The sequence below is a fragment of the Metopolophium dirhodum genome, chromosome 1 (assembly GCF_019925205.1).
Source record: "Metopolophium dirhodum isolate CAU chromosome 1, ASM1992520v1, whole genome shotgun sequence".
Taxonomy (NCBI): domain Eukaryota; kingdom Metazoa; phylum Arthropoda; class Insecta; order Hemiptera; family Aphididae; genus Metopolophium; species Metopolophium dirhodum.
In genome coordinates this window covers 87,126,980-87,143,842 of record NC_083560.1, presented here as the reverse complement: position 1 = coordinate 87,143,842, position 16,863 = coordinate 87,126,980, and the positions used below count along the sequence as shown (strand labels likewise).

General features: G+C 27.6%; 1 protein-coding gene across 1 annotated transcript; it reads left to right on the top strand.

Moving 5' to 3' along the window:
* The first annotated feature begins 6,020 nt into the window (after nucleotides 1–6,020).
* LOC132935684 (plastin-3-like) lies at nucleotides 6,021–16,478 on the top strand. Its single transcript, XM_061002300.1, has 11 exons — nucleotides 6,021–6,816; nucleotides 11,670–11,834; nucleotides 11,912–12,174; nucleotides 12,282–12,501; nucleotides 12,576–12,730; nucleotides 12,793–12,898; nucleotides 13,246–13,459; nucleotides 14,157–14,295; nucleotides 14,841–14,980; nucleotides 15,376–15,629; nucleotides 15,729–16,478. Exons 1-11 carry the CDS (start codon nucleotides 6,727–6,729, stop codon nucleotides 15,906–15,908), a joined length of 1,926 nt encoding a protein of 641 aa, XP_060858283.1. The 5' UTR covers nucleotides 6,021–6,726; the 3' UTR covers nucleotides 15,909–16,478.
* The last annotated feature ends 385 nt before the right edge of the window (nucleotides 16,479–16,863 follow it).

The window sequence follows — 16,863 nt, the reverse complement described above, 5'->3', positions numbered from 1 at the left end:
TGAATAATTCCGGTATCTGGGATCACCATTTAATATAGTTATAGAGATCCACATAAGAACAAACGATGTTTTCGGGGGCCATTAAAATTTAATGAACACTTTTATCTAAAAAAAAAAGTAAAATCATAATCAAAATGTTTTGAAAATTACTGAAAACTTAATTTAATTTACCACCAAAAAAATTAATTTAAAAAATAATTTCTGGTGTGCGGGCCATATAAATTTCGTCCACAAGCTGCAATTTTGTGACTTCTATAATAGTGTCTAGACTGTCCAGATCTCAAAAAGTTAGATATAAAACTTTTGATGATGTTTGCAAAAATCGGCGGTCATATTTTGATAATATAATATATAATTGATTATATAGGCATAGCAGTTTTATATTTTTGAAAACTGTTAATTTTTACTGGTTTTATTATTTTAAAATGAACAATACCAAACTTGTCGACGTCAAACCACTTTCAGATTTCGAAAGTAAAACCCGTTTACTACTATGTGGATTGTGGATGGTGCCAGGTCTTGATGATGAGTGTATGGAACACTGCAGCAGGAGGTCATCGCATGCAATGAAATATTTCGTCCCTCCTGTGGTCAGGACACCTGGAACGTATATACTATATATAGGTACTCCGGTAGAAACAAAAAAAAAAACAATAAACAAAACACATGGCGTAAACATGTACCTTGTAAAAGTATCCTTTACTTGTTTATAAATACAATTTTGTTAGTGTTTAGTAAATATATCTTTATTTAAAAAACAAATTCTACTCAGCCAGGGTTCTTGCAATGCTGCTGTAATTATTATTTATACACAATATAAAAATAAAATAGTCACGCGGTACGAGAACCGATGATAAAACGAGTACTTATACAAGTTTAGAAAATTTAACTGGTCCCCGTATATTTGTTGTCGGTTAGTTTCATGCTAAAAAAACTGTTAATAATACCAACCATGTTTTCTAAAGCTATTATATTATGAACGTATATTATATTATATTATATTATTATATTACACGGTTAGCTAGGAGTTAAACGCGTTGCCTATTTAATGAAAAACATTTTACTTGAGTTAGTTTATAAAGTCTAAAAGTCAACGACCAACCTTAAGAACGTCAAGTTATAAAAGTTAACACACACGTCATAATATTTAACAATAGGTACATATTATTTTATAGAAGCAACTTTAAATTTAATGTTTTGAATAATAATTTATATTATTATTATTTGGTATTTATATTTTGTTAAACATTCTTCTTACTTGATATTCATTGTCCCTACAGTTTATGATACTAAATTATTAAATCAAAAAATATATATTTGGTTATTTTGTTTAAAATCATTGCACAGTAGCTTTACCAGTTTAATTAATAGCGTGATCAACAGCGTGAAAAAAATGGTCAATGTATTTATAACTTTAACCATAATTAATATTTATATGGGTAAATATAATATCTACTAAAGTACTAACATGGTTTTAAGTTTTAACATATTTCAATGTATTCTTTTTAAAGTTCATTACGCAAGTTAAGACAAAATTATTAAAAAATAAACTTGGTTTGGGCTAGGCTTAGGTACCTAAGTACATAATAAAGTATAGTCATAATATAGTCATAATAAGGTATACCTAAATACCATATAGTAGGTACCCACGTGCACGCAATGCACGTATATGTTTCGAGAATTGTCGCCGTCGTAAAAAAATCGTCAAGAGTTACACAATATCGAAAAATGACCAGACGAAGGAATGCGAAACTCTTCAAGATGTTTCCGAGAATAGGTATGCCTACATTATATTACGAGCACGTTTTTAAATTATACGGACAGAAAACACTCGTAAAACGTGCGCGGCCATGTTTCCCCAATACCGGGATGTACCTATAAATTGTTTAATGTAATGCGTATAATATATTATTATAGTAATATAATAGATAGCCTACCTAATGGATTAACAAACAAAAACAGACGGGTGAACGAGACACACACGCTACGTGGGTAATGTGTATACACTGTACAGTACACTTATATAGGTAATATCAATATAATATTATTATAGATATATCATGGGCTACTTCCGGAATACGAATTCTCCGATGACGGTTATAGTAGGTACCTACATCGTAATGTTTCCAATATATCAATATATAACAGTAAAATATGATAAGTAATACGTCATAACAAACACGAAACATGTAGGCATGTAGCTAATGACCTGCAGTGTTCTGTGTTGGGTAGTAACGTAACGCAAATTACAAATTATTGTGAGTTGTAATGCAATTACAGGGTAACTCAGCAGTAATTTGAATACATTTTACTTAAAATAACGCAATTGTAGGAAAATTACTTTTTAGTTTTTTTTTAAGTAATTTCTATGAAATAACGCACTAACGCGTTGTTTTCCACGTTATTAAAATAATAGTTTTGAATGTATTACAATCCGTTGGGATATTTCAGAAAAATTAAAAATCAATTATATTCATTTTCGATTCCGATAACAATCCAGGATTAAAGTTATCGCTTTATTAGCAAAAAGAAAAGATTTCGGTTTAAAAATAAAATATAATTAAAATTAATTATGATTAATGACTTACTGCAGATTGCACATTTGTACATAATAGGTCTATTATAACTAGGTCTATGATTGTAAAATATATACATAATATAATTGAATCATATGAATTGAATAAGGTTCAAAAAAAATTATAACCGTTTACAATGATAAAAAAGTAACGTTACTTGTAACGCATATTATTATTTTATTCATTACATGTATAAATAAAAAGTTATTTAGTACCTAGTTATGATTATTTTTACAACGTATTTCAATACAAAGTAGTAGTTTGGATACTTTATTAATTGTTTTTCCTTTTTTTACCATAAGTCATAAATCATAATACATTATTATTATAAAAGTATTAAATAAGAGTACAGTTTTGCTTTTATTTTTATTAATAAAGAGACTGAAGTACCTATAGTTATATATAAATATATGTTGTTCATTAGGTATATGTATATAAGTAAAAGTTATTCAGTATTTCAATTTCAGTATGTTTGTTTTTATTTTTTCAATATGGATAAATGAAAGTTAGATCGTTTATTTTGTGATCATTGACCATTGTACAGATTTAAAAAAAATTAATTATCGTTACTTAATAACTTTTTTATAAAGAACAAATATCTAAACTGACATAATATCAATAAAGAGCTGTCATTTGGATTATTTACAACTATAAGTTTAATTTAAAACTGAAATCTATGATCAATGTTTAAAAAATGTATTATATTCGAAACTATATTCCTGGGAATTTGCCCATCACTACACATGACACATCATTGTACGTAAAACTAATTCAAACGTATAGACTATGTAACGATTTCTCCTCAAAAAATTTAGTCATTTCGTCAATATTAAAAGGTATTAACTATTAACTATAGAAACTTGAAACATTCCACTGTATTACTTAACTTATCATTTTCTATACACAATATATTCAAAATATTTCGACTAATTTTAAGGTATTTGTAAGCATTTTGCAGTTTTTGATTTTTAATTTTATCCTATAAATATTAATAAAATAGTTGTATGATTATTCAAAAAGCTTAAAATGTATAATACAAGGTTCCTTATAAGTTGTATACTTTAAAAACCTATAGATATTATATTATGGAGGAACTATGTACTTATGTAGGACGTAGGTATACTTTATATATATGTATATTTAAACATATCGAAAATACAGATTTATTTATTATAAATATTATTAAATATTTATATATTAATAATATATTAAAATCCACCCAGTGACCCTCCTATAAATTGGATAATATGTAAACGAAAATAACAATTTTAGTTATTATTTTGTAATTATAAAAAATCTTAATGTTGTAGCCTTTAGGAATTTGAAACTTTTCATATTACGTTTTCACGTACTTTATTATTTTCCATAAACTATGAAATATTCAAAATAGTTAACAAATTTAAGCCATTTAGGTATACCATGATCTTATTTACGCCATTTCGCCATTCTATATGTATGTTGGTCTAATAACTTATGAGTTAAGTTTATAACAATAATAATGATAGAATATTTTGATAGTTAATATATAGGTAATATAATATGCGATTTTATAAACCTGTATGCGAACATTATTTCAATACAATGATATACATCTATTAAAAATAGATTTCTAAATTCTAAATGAATCTTATATAAATAATTAATGTATATCTTTAGAAATATAGGATGCCACGCAGTTTCCGGGTTGGAATCATTTAATTCAATTTAAGCAAACAGTGAGCACAATGAGTAACTACAATAACTCGTAAAAATCTACTATTATACAACAGAGCGACTTCCTCATTTTCTATATTTACATTGAAATGAACAGGAAAATTTTCTGCTTTGGGATTAAAATAAAAAATGTAGGTATACTGTCATCCAAAAAACTAAAAACCTCAAAAACTTCAGTATTTTCGTAATTTTATCTGTTATACAACTGTAACTGTTATTTTAAAGCAATTTTTTTTGTCCATGTGTAGATAGACACTTAAAAATATTACTTAACCCTCCACTAATAATTGTATCAGATTTCCATTTCCACCCATGCATTATGTGCTTACTGTAAGACAGAGAAAACCGGAGTGCGTGTGTGGTGTCCTATTAATCCTGCCTAAACGGGATGTGGTCGACAATAATAACGGCCGATGAGTATTATAGCCGTATAGGGTTGCCATATACGTCGCGGTTTGCTCGGTACCTACTGTAGTTGTGTACCGGTTTTGAATATAACGTCCCGTTGTCCCGATAAAGTGTTTCGGGACTGCAATTGTCCCGGAATCAACCTTCAACAATTTATATTAATAATTTGTCTTTTACTAAACATTTCTAGTAGAGAAATAATATTGTTTTGATATATTATATAATAATCAAGTAGATTATGTGGTTGACTTTTGAAATGTATTTCAAAATTATTTTCTCAGCTTCAATTTGCTGGCGAAAATATTATTGGTAATATGATTACGTTCATTGTTTTTCTGTTCCGTCGGGACAATTTTTATATCACTTATTATCGCATATTGATAATTTTGTCGGTTACTCTGTACAAATTTTGATTTGTAACATTGAGTTCGTTTTTGCCTTACAAACGTGTGTCATAGAGTGGTGAATGGTGACCATTGTGTGTGGTATTCTAGTTACGAAAAAATAATGTGTTAGAACTCGTGCGGTTGACCGAGGAGGAGTGGTACGATTATTCCCATAAAAATTATTCAAAAACTGTCCATTATTGTAAATAAATTTAAGTATGGTAACCCTACGGCGATGAGATGTAAGCAAGTAATACGCATAATATGAGCTTCAGATGGTAATATACTAATATACCATATTATTGTAATAAATAATATAATATATCCGTGGCCTGGAGTGTAATACGGTGAAACGCCGGGAATCACGCACACATCATCGCGATAATTATCATATTTTTCTTATAAAACGGCATAGGTATAGGTAGGTCGTAGGTAGGTAAAACATTGCAATGACGGTTTTGTATCGTCATCCGCGCTGTGTTATTCAGGCCATGTCGGGTTTTGAAAACCATCAAGATGACGTAGCGCCCGCCGCCGCCGAGCACGATAAAACGTGTGCCGTGTGGTTCACCATGAATCAGACACGTGATGACTCATGCACATGGTATTATTATTATTATTATTATTTTTATGGGGATTAGAAGCAGTGATTTTCCGTCTCTGTCGGTCACACGCGTGGCGATAGTATACGAATATTATTTAGACTTTTTTTCATTTCCTAACGATGCGTAAATAAACATATTATTATGACATATTTCTAATTTATGAAAACAGATTTAAATTTGTCGCGATTTCCGCTTCGGATCGTCACATAGCTCGCACACATATTCGATCTCTGTAAACAGCGCCAAAGTGATATGGAAAAATTGTAACGTTACAATTTGTCATATGCAATTTTTTTGGTAAGCTCGTGGCGATAAGATAAAATCGAAAACGTGAGTTAGTCGGCCTCAAGACGCGTAGGTTGGCTTCACGACATATCCAAACGTGTTTTGAGAATCATTATCGCCTAATAGATCGATCGGTCATCGGCGTGTTGGAAATAGAACACGTCGTCGTCCTAATACAATAAATTCGTATAATATTATAGGTATCACGCATGCGATAGACAAAGACGGCGAACCATCTCGACACAAACATCGCTTTATCGTCAGTTTAGTCGCGACGTTAAAGTGTGCGCAGTCCACACAGCGGCGGCGACTCCTCCACCCCTCCGCTCCGCACCGTAATCGTGCCGCCTCACCAGATCAACACACGCACGCACGCTAGTAACGTAACTAATATACGATCGCATACCACGGACCTCACAGTCGAACAGCGAACACTCCGACCGCCGTCGCGCCCAGAACACGTCGTCACTCGTCACCAGCAGTACGGAGGCGCGCCTCATTTCCGCCTCGTCGTCACTTGCTTACTACAGAGTACAGAACTACAGACCGTCAACAACAGTTTCGTCTTTGCCGTTTCGACGTTAAGTACCAATATCGAAAAACGTTATGCCGTTCGGACTCTCGTCGTAAACTGTCGGCGCCGTGTCACCATCATCGTTGTTACATAAATCATCAGTCGCTTTTGAGTTACGACGCAGCAATTCGTGTTGGACACCTTCCACCCTCCCTCGCGTGATCTGTTAGTCCTGAAAAATGTCTAAGGTCTCAAACTACGTCAAGGCACTCAACGGCAGCGCGAACGTCGCTGCGGCCGACGACGAGCTCAAGGAACAATTTTCCAAGGTAACTTACTAACGACGACGCGACCTGTACCTACCTACTCGAATGCTGCACATTATATTTTATTTAATATTAGGTATAAGGTATTTGTGGTGTGCCTTACTGGATTTTCTCCCAACGATATGGTACCCAAGCGATAGATTTTCTTTGTCACCCGTTGTCATACCTGCCGACGTCTTCCCCGTGGGGGCTTAAGATTTCAACATTTGAATGGTTCATTGTGTTCATATTATTATTATAGCCTATTATAGGTACCACCTACCTACAACAATAATAATATATTATATTGTTACTACTTATTTTGGTCTCGAATTACTTTAATTGTTAAATTATAATATTAATTATAATTTTGTATAATGTTTCATTATTATTTCAACAGTCGCAATAAATGTACTATCTAATACTATATTACCATCAAAAGTAATAAATAATAATACTTTTACGGTTTTATTTGACTTTATAATAATATGCTTAGTTGTCAGTACACTGGTATTATTATATAGTCAATAATATGCTGATAAGTATTTTTTGTGTTTCTGATAAAGAATTAGAACATTTTTATAAAATGATAACACTCGTTTATATATAATATATTATATTATTTACCAGTGCTTCTTAACCTTTTTACTGTGACGACCCCCGAATGATATTCAATTTTTGTAGCGACTCCTAAATATATATATTTTATATGGGTACACGTATAAATTACCGTTAGCTATAAATTATATGCAACCACAAATATTCACATTCAAATATTGTGATGCCAGAGTTGACATGAATGTGTTTATTAATATTTTATGATCTGAAATGTCCAATTTGTGATAAGTTATCAAACTAATTGTAACTACTTTATAATTACGTGTTATTATAAATTAATTTTGTTTCAAATTACATTACTCAGGATGGAAGGGTATTCATATTTTAACTGTATAGACTATAAACTGATAAAATAAAATAAAGTTCTATGTAGAATAATTATTTATATTTTTTAATTTACGTGTTCACTGTACAGATACCATAATGAAATGTTATCTTCTTTTCGTATGAGTCATTTAAAAGTACATCAACACAAAATTTATAATAAGTAGTTAACAATTGAATTTATCAGATAAATATAAAATATTTATGTAAAAAAATAAGTTATGGCTAGGGCTCCAATTTCAATTAAAAATGCAATTTTTGTAGGTGTTCGAAAACAATGGATTACAAGTACACCTTTTGATTGATGTAACATAAAATTATAAAATAATACAAAAAAAGTTCACTCAGGAAGGATTGGTTATGCTGAACACATAAAATTTGCTATGTTGCATTTGGACTACAGACAACATATTTTGTTACATTATTTAATTATTGAATAACTTAATTTGACATTATCCCCAAATGTGTTATATCCGTCTTACTAACACATAACATATCAAATTTTACATTTAGATGAATCCGTTTTTCTGTTATTTTTAATATTAGTGCGAATTGATCTATAATCAAATTTCAAGGTAAAACAATATGTTTATTTTTGATATTTTAACTTTAAATCAAATTATAAGCATTTTAAAGATGTAAACTGTTGTAAATTTCTAACCTTTTAATTTAAAAACAATATGTCAATTTCGACTTAATCACTAATAGAATCTATTAGAATTAGAGAGCCTTGATATCTAGGAAAGTGGCCAACTGGTATAATCCCCTCGATCATAATAGACATTAATTGTCCAAATAATTGTCTGGTTATTTAAAAATTTAAAAGGAATATTCCTCGGCATACACAAGTAAATTATATGTTGAACAGTCAGTGATTTGTACTCATTTACCCATTAATGGTGTAGTGGTGTAACGCACATAACCAACTCTTTTAAGAATAAATAATAAATACTGACTTAATTCTTATAAATTTAATTCAATTTAAGAAATAAAATACCAAATAATTTAAAATTTTATCATATTTATTAACATCAATGAACCTTGCATATTTTCTTTGCAGAGTAATATTTATTAACTTCATGACTATATATTTATTTTGAGATATATATATATATATTTATATTATCTACCAATCTACCATTTTACTAATGATCTAAGATCAAACACCAACTAAATATTTATTTGTTTGGCAATTAAACCACCAATCTTAGGCTTAAAACTACTTCTACCTCAACATAACTTTTTAGAAGCCTAAGATGAACAGTCAGATAATTAAAAAAAAATGATTGTTCCTAAAATTTAACAGTGCTTGTCACAACTATTAGTTATTATAAAATTGTTTATTTATTGTAAAAACCTTTAAATTGCAAGACAATATTTCCTATGTATAACAACGCCTATCTTATAAACTTGTGAATTAAGTAATGTAAAAATACTAAGTGTATTGAATGTATTTGTTCAAATAAAAAGAATAAGTAAAAAATATCAATAATTTTATTTTATCACAAGGTTGGATTTACTTTCAAAGTTTTAGATAAAAAGGTGGACAAGTGGGTGTCACTCTGCTGTACAGTAGGTTAGTGGGTCACTGTAATGGATGGTATTAAATTTGAATTCAATGATATATTATCATTGTATAACTAAAGCAATTTTGAGCGTAGACAGTCAGGTCAGTATAAAATTTTATAAATTTTTAACTACAAAATCATTTATCAATTTTCAATTTGATAAATTTTAAATAAATTCAAAATTTAAATGCTTATAAAAAAAATGTTGACTGTATTTTTTATATTTTTTAGCTGTCATTGAAATTGATATTAGTAGTCTTGTATTAAATTTTCAAACATTTTGAGTCAACGAATACAATTTCATTGACATTTATAGAGAAAAAACCTAAAAAAAATTGAAAACCACTCAAAACAAGCCAAAAATCAAAATATTTTGAAAAGCTTATCGTGCATAGAAAATGCTGAGGCAAATGCTAATATTCAGTGAACATTTTAGTGTCTACAGTCATTTGTTTTTGAGTTACACCAAAATCAATTTTGTCAAAAACCATTTTCTCTTAATTTTTTTTTGTTTTTGATACTTCTTTTGAAAACTACTTGGAAATTTTTACTTTTGCTCTCCAAACTAGATTCATTTTCCTATTAGAAAAGAAACTGTTGAAGAAAATCGAAGCTTTTTAACTTATTAACTTAACTTACTAGTTTGCTGTTTTAATTAACTTAACTTTAACCCAATACATTTATCTATGTTAACTAAAAATCAACTTATATTTTTTTTAATAATCCCAACTAAGTTAATTTTGAATTTTCATATTATCCAAATATTATTTATATAAGTAGTTAGAAGTTCGTAGAATATAATACTATTAGAAAAATAAGATATATATATGAAGAATTTTGTATCTATTTTTATAGATTAAAACTAATAATGTTGTATTACCTAATAAGGTACTAATTACTAATAATATAGGTATGGGTAACAATGTTCCATGTTTATTTGGTCTCCCGTATTAAGATATCAATATGTACGAGCCCTTGAAGCCCCAATTCATAGCCCCTACTTACTAAGTACTCATTAGTTATTAGTTATTACATATTATTTATTAATATTTAATACCTACAATTATTATTAATGATGAATTTTGGCCATTTCGATTTTACATTATTTTTTATATTATAATTTTATTACAAAAATACCTACCTACTTAGTACTGGTATATTACATATTTTGTACCATAATTCATACAGTATAAAATCGTTCTTCTTCATTTAAATATCTAATTTTGATCAAATTTAAACATAAAATATCTATAAAAAAAAAAACTGTGATTTTATATTTTTAGATTTTTTGGTTACAGAATAATTTACTTACATAGAAACTTGTTTTAAATTTTAAATTTTTTTCATAAAATTTTTATTTACAAAATCATTTTTAAATTTTTTCGAAATTTGAACTTTAAATTCTTTTAATGTATTTTTAATATTTTTCATCCGTCATTGTAACAATGTATTAGGAAGCTCGTATTAAATATTCAAACTTTTTGAACCAATGAATAAAATTAAATTGACATTTTTAGAAAAAAAACTAAAACAATTGAAATTTGAAAATGTCCTTAAAGGTCCCTACACCCTGCAGCGGTGGTGGTGGCGTTAAATTCTATTGTCTTTGTTTTACCACTGGGGCGAGCGGTGAAATGTGTCCTGCATCAATTCACCGCTACCGTTGCAGTGTGTAAGGACCTTAAACTGCTTAAAACAAGTCAAAATATTTTGTCGTGTATAAAAAAATTAATATAATAAAAATATTAAGTAAAATTTTCATGTATCTACAGTTATTTGTTTTAGAGTTACACTAACCAAAAACCAATTTTGCGTAAAAATTATAGTTTTTCCTCAATTTTTGTTTTGTTTTTCCCTGCGCTTTTGAAAACTATTAAGAGTTTAAAATTTTAACACCGAATGCACAACCTAGGTACACAGTAGGTACCTATACCATTTAAAATATTTTTTTATTATTGTTATGGAATCATATCATTTATTATTCATTAGAAAATTCACAATTAAATAACATTAAAAATGATAGATACCTGCCAATTTATAAAATATAAAACATTTGCCATATTGCCTACCAACAACTAAGATATTTATATATTAGTATATGCCATATTACAGGTTTATTAACTTTCTATATTCTATAACGCGATTATTAAAAAAAAGATTTGTACCATTAGAACAAATACTGGGTAACATGAGTACCTATTACATTTAAGACTCCATACAAAACTTTTCAATTATTTACATAAAATATGTTAAAATTTTTTAAATGTCTAATTACTTCTCTACTATTTTCAAATATGTTCAATTTTATAATTACATAAAAATCAGTTTGTATTGAATAAAAGAATTTATTTTTTTATTTTTTTTTAGATTGATAAAAATGGAGATGGAACTATTGATCTTTCAGAACTACAAGAGGCTCTAGATTTATGTGGTTTTAAGTTACCTGCATGGAAAGTTCGAAAAATGATTGAAGATTATGATGGTAAAAGAACTGAAACAAAAGGAAAACTTGTATTTTCAGAATTTAAAAAGGTTGAATATTTTATATACTTATCTAACATCTAAACAAACTCAAAGTTATAAACATTGAACATTAATATACTTTCCAGCTATGTTCAGACTTAAAAGCAGGAGAAGTTGCTAGCTCATTTAAACAAGTTGTTTCTAAAAAAGAAAACTTAGAAACTTTAGGTGGTATGTCTGATGCATCAAGTGAAGGAACAACACATTCTGTACGTTTAGAAGAACAGCTTGCATTTTCTGATTGGATCAATAGTAACTTGAGTAATGATCCTGACCTAAAGCATTTACTTCCAATAGAATGTGAAGGGAAAAATTTGTATGAAAAGGTCATAGATGGAATTTTGCTCTGGTAAACAGATTTTTGACTAAAAACCAACAATTATTATATTATTTATATTGGTAATTTTGTATATATATTAATATATATATCATAATTGTTTAAAATCTTTTTTTTAGCAAAGTTATTAATCATTCTTGTCCCGATACAATTGATGAAAGGGCAATTAATAAAGAAACAAATAAAAGCAACCTTACTGTTTACAAAAAATTGGAAAATTTAACATTAGCACTAGTTTCCAGTCAATCTATTGGTTGTAATATTGTGAATATTGATGCTCATGATCTTGCTAAAGGAAAACCACATTTAGTCCTTGGTTTACTCTGGCAAATTATTAGGGTAAATATATTTTTGGCAATAAAACAATTAAAAAAAACATAATTTAATTTTATAATTTAATTTAAATTATTTAGATAGGATTGTTTAATCAAATAACTCTTGAAAACTGTCCTGGGTTAGCTACATTGTTACAAGATGGAGAAAAAATTGAAGAGCTTATAAAACTATCTCCAGAAGCAATACTTCTTAGATGGGTTAACTACCATTTGAATCGTGCTGGAGTTTCAAGGTATAAATTAATATTTAGTTTTGTTAAGTATAGATAATTGTAAAATATTTTGCTAATTTCAGACAGTGCCATAATTTCCAAAATGATATAACTGATTCAGAAATATACACATACCTTATGAAGCAAATTGCACCACTTGATTCTGATGTTGATATGTCTGCGTTAATGGTAATTACTAATTATGAATAATTTTTACATTTTTGTTTCCTGAGGATCTAGGAATAAATAAAAGCAAATGTGTGTAAGAAACATAGTATTCTTTTATTGATCAATATTTAAAATAATTAAAAATGAACACAATAATGTTGTATTTTATTATTTTAGCTTTGGCCTTTGACTTATCAAATATTATTTTAATTTGAATATTTCTTATTGATTTTAGTAATTAATAGTTTATTTTTTAAATTTTGTTCAATAAATATATATTTTGGTTTTTATAAATATGTTTTTAATAGGACTCCTTTTACTTAAATTTATATATTTGGATAATTAAATTACATTTATTGTCTATAAAGGAACCGGATTTGAACAAAAGAGCAGATATAATGTTGCAGCAAGCAGCTAAGTTAGGCTGTCGAAGTTTTGTTACACCTGTTGATGTCGTGAATGGTGTATACAAATTAAATCTTGCATTTGTTGCTAATTTGTTTAACAATCATCCAGGATTAGACAAACCCGAAGGAGAAATTGCAGGATTAGAATCGATTGAAGAAACAAGAGAAGAAAAAAGTTAGTTTTTATTTTTTTATAAGATTTATATTTGAATCTCATTTTTATATACTATGTGATACATTTCACCAAGGACTTATTATTATTCAAAAAGTATTAATTTTTTTGAAATCATATTTTTACATGGCTTGAAGTGGTTACAAAATAACGGGCTAATTAAAAATTATATTTTTAAATATTTTTATCCTTATAATTTTTCTAAGGTTTTTACTTTTTTGAACTACAACCCACAGTTTTAATTTCATCTTCAAAAGCAGAATATTTTTCCGAGTATTTTGATACTTTATAAGTTTTAAGTATTTAAAGTTAAGAGGAATGGAGTAGTGGACCAACATTTTGCAGGGTCCTCGCCTACCATTCCACCCCGCTCATCTAAATATTAAATACTAATAACTCATAAGCTACTCTTCCTAATTTTGATTTTCATGTATCTAAATACTTAGAAAAATATTCTGCTTTGAAATGTGAAATTATGCTGTCATTCAAAAAGTAAAAAACTTTGAAATTGTTAAGGATAAAAATATTTAAAAATATTGTTTTTAGAGACTAGAAATAAAGTTATTTTAATTAACATTTACACTTTTTGAAATTATGAGTATAACGAGTATAATGATGAAAGAATCAACCGGTATACTGTTAATTAGTATTTTTATTTCATTTTCGTATTATGTAATGAATTCTCTAATTTTTATTATAGCATACAGAAATTGGATGAATTCTATGGGTGTTGCACCTCATGTTAATTGGCTTTATTCAGATTTAGCAGATGGTCTCATCATTTTTCAATTGTATGATATTATTAAACCAGGAATTGTTAATTGGTCCAAAGTACACAGGTAAAAAATTATAATTTGAACTCCGTATGAAATCTTAAAATTAAATTAATAAATTTTTATACATTTCAAATTCACTTAAGAGGATGTTAGCACACAATAAGTTTAATCTCCGTGAATCATGCATAACATGGCAAATTAGTATTGAACCAAACCATTCTCGTTATTTTAGAGTGAATCCTATTATCCAACTCAAAGTTAAGAACATTATTTGTGTTTATTGGTTTTTTTATAATATTTCAATTTTGATGCAAGTTATGAGTGTAAAACTGTAAAATATTACAATCAAAAAGTGCTAATATATCGCTGAAAATGTTTAATATCTTAATAATACCAATATACAAATACAAATGATGTTATTAACTTAAGTTTTTATAATAGATTAATTCAATCTTAATATTAAAGCTAACGATACTGGATTGGTTCTGCTGAATGCTAATTTGATGTGAAATGTCAGCGAGAAAACAAATTGTGAAATGACACCCTTTGTTTTTGTACAATTATAATATAGTGTAAGTAATTCAAACATCAATATGTTTATAATGTAGAAAATTTTCTAAACTGCGAAAATTTATGGAAAAATTGGAAAATTGCAACTATGCTGTTGAGTTGGGTCGTCAACTAAAGTTTTCGTTAGTTGGTATTGCTGGACAAGATTTAAATGATGGAAATGCAACACTTACATTAGGTGAGCAAAATAAATAAATAATTGTTGGTACAGTAAAAAATAGAAATGGGTCAAAGTTATTAACATTATGACATATTTAATATTTTTTGCGATTATACCATAATTTTAATTGTTTAGGGTAACGTCATTGATATTATAATACACAGATAAGCCATTGTGTTATTATTATTGGAAACGGCCTATAGCATTCGACCGCTTCCATTATTAACAATACTATGTCTTATCTGTATATTATTTTTAATGGTAACGGTAATGTATAGCTGCCGAGATCGATATAATTCATAAAAAAATTGTTCACTGTTTTTGATTTCAGTTTTACTAAAATGTTTAACGATTTAATATAGAGCATAACTATAAGCTAGTGATTAAACAATTTTTTATGTTTTTTATTATAGCTTTAATTTGGCAACTAATGCGTGCATATACTTTATCAGTCTTAACTCAACTTGCTAAGACTGGAAGTCCGATGATCGAAAAAGAAATTGTTACCTGGGTTAACAACAAGTTACAAAATGCCAATAAATCTTCAACTTTAAGAGGATTCCAAGATCATGCATTAGCTGATGGCCGAATTGTTATTGATTTAATTGATGCAATAAAACCAGGCACCATTAATTATGATGTAGTTAAAGAGGGTGGTGATGCTGAGGTAATATTATTAATAAAAATAATTATCAAAAAAATTAAAAAATTGCTTTTGAACATTTAAATATTTGATAAGTAACTAAATTGAATTATTTTTTTTTAGGATAATTTAGCAAATGCTAAGTATGCAATATCAATGGCCAGAAAGACGGGTGCTAGAGTGTATGCTTTACCAGAAGATATTACTGAAGTAAAACCAAAAATGGTAATGACACTCTTTGCGTGTCTTATGGCTATAGATTATGTTCCTTACATGGCTGTTACTGGAAAATCAGACTCGTAACCAAATTATGTATTATTATTCTTAGAAATTTTCATTTCTAGTTTAGAACATATATATGCATAAATATTTGTATAAATTATTTTATATGGAACAATTATTTTTATTTTTTGAAATCAGCAGCATTTAAGCATAATATGTTGGCTGTGGATAAGTTTGATGTACAATAACATTTTGTTACTATACATTTTTATAAATATATTTAAATTTAAGTAATAGGTATTAAGTAACTTAAAATTAACTTTTATTTTCCAAATATTTAATTAAACATATATAGTATATAATTAAAAAGAAAAACCATCACTTGGCAACATTTGTTACCAACGTTATTATTTTCTAATAAATACTAATATACCATAAATTAATAAAAACTTCTAGTCTTCAATCTTTCTTATTTCGGCTATCAAATATTAAAAACAAAATATTTTTAAAGATGAAATTAGTTGTAGAAGACTGACTCACCAATTGATATTGATATATTTGCAAAAACATACATAATAATATGATAATATTATATAATTATTTTTATGTGTGGTTAATAATTACTTCAAAGTCAAAAATTAAAATATTATTGTCTTTATATTATATATTTATATATTGTATTTCAACTAAAAATTATTATTTTTTTTTATTTAATATATTTTTATAATATTTTATAGTTTATTAATTATTATTTATTACTAACATGAAATATGTACTTAAAATGCTAAGGTTTTTTTTTCATTTTATTTTTTGGTATTTTATTGTTTATACGGTTTTTTAATTGAATTTATTTATTTATTTTATTATTGTGATTACTTAAATAAAATTATATAAAGTAACATTTTAATTTTACATCCATACCTAAATGTATAGCTTTTAATCGATCACTTTATCATGACTGATATTACTACACTAATTACAATTCTTATCTATTCTTATCTTCATTAGCTGTTCAATAATAACATGTTTCCTACCA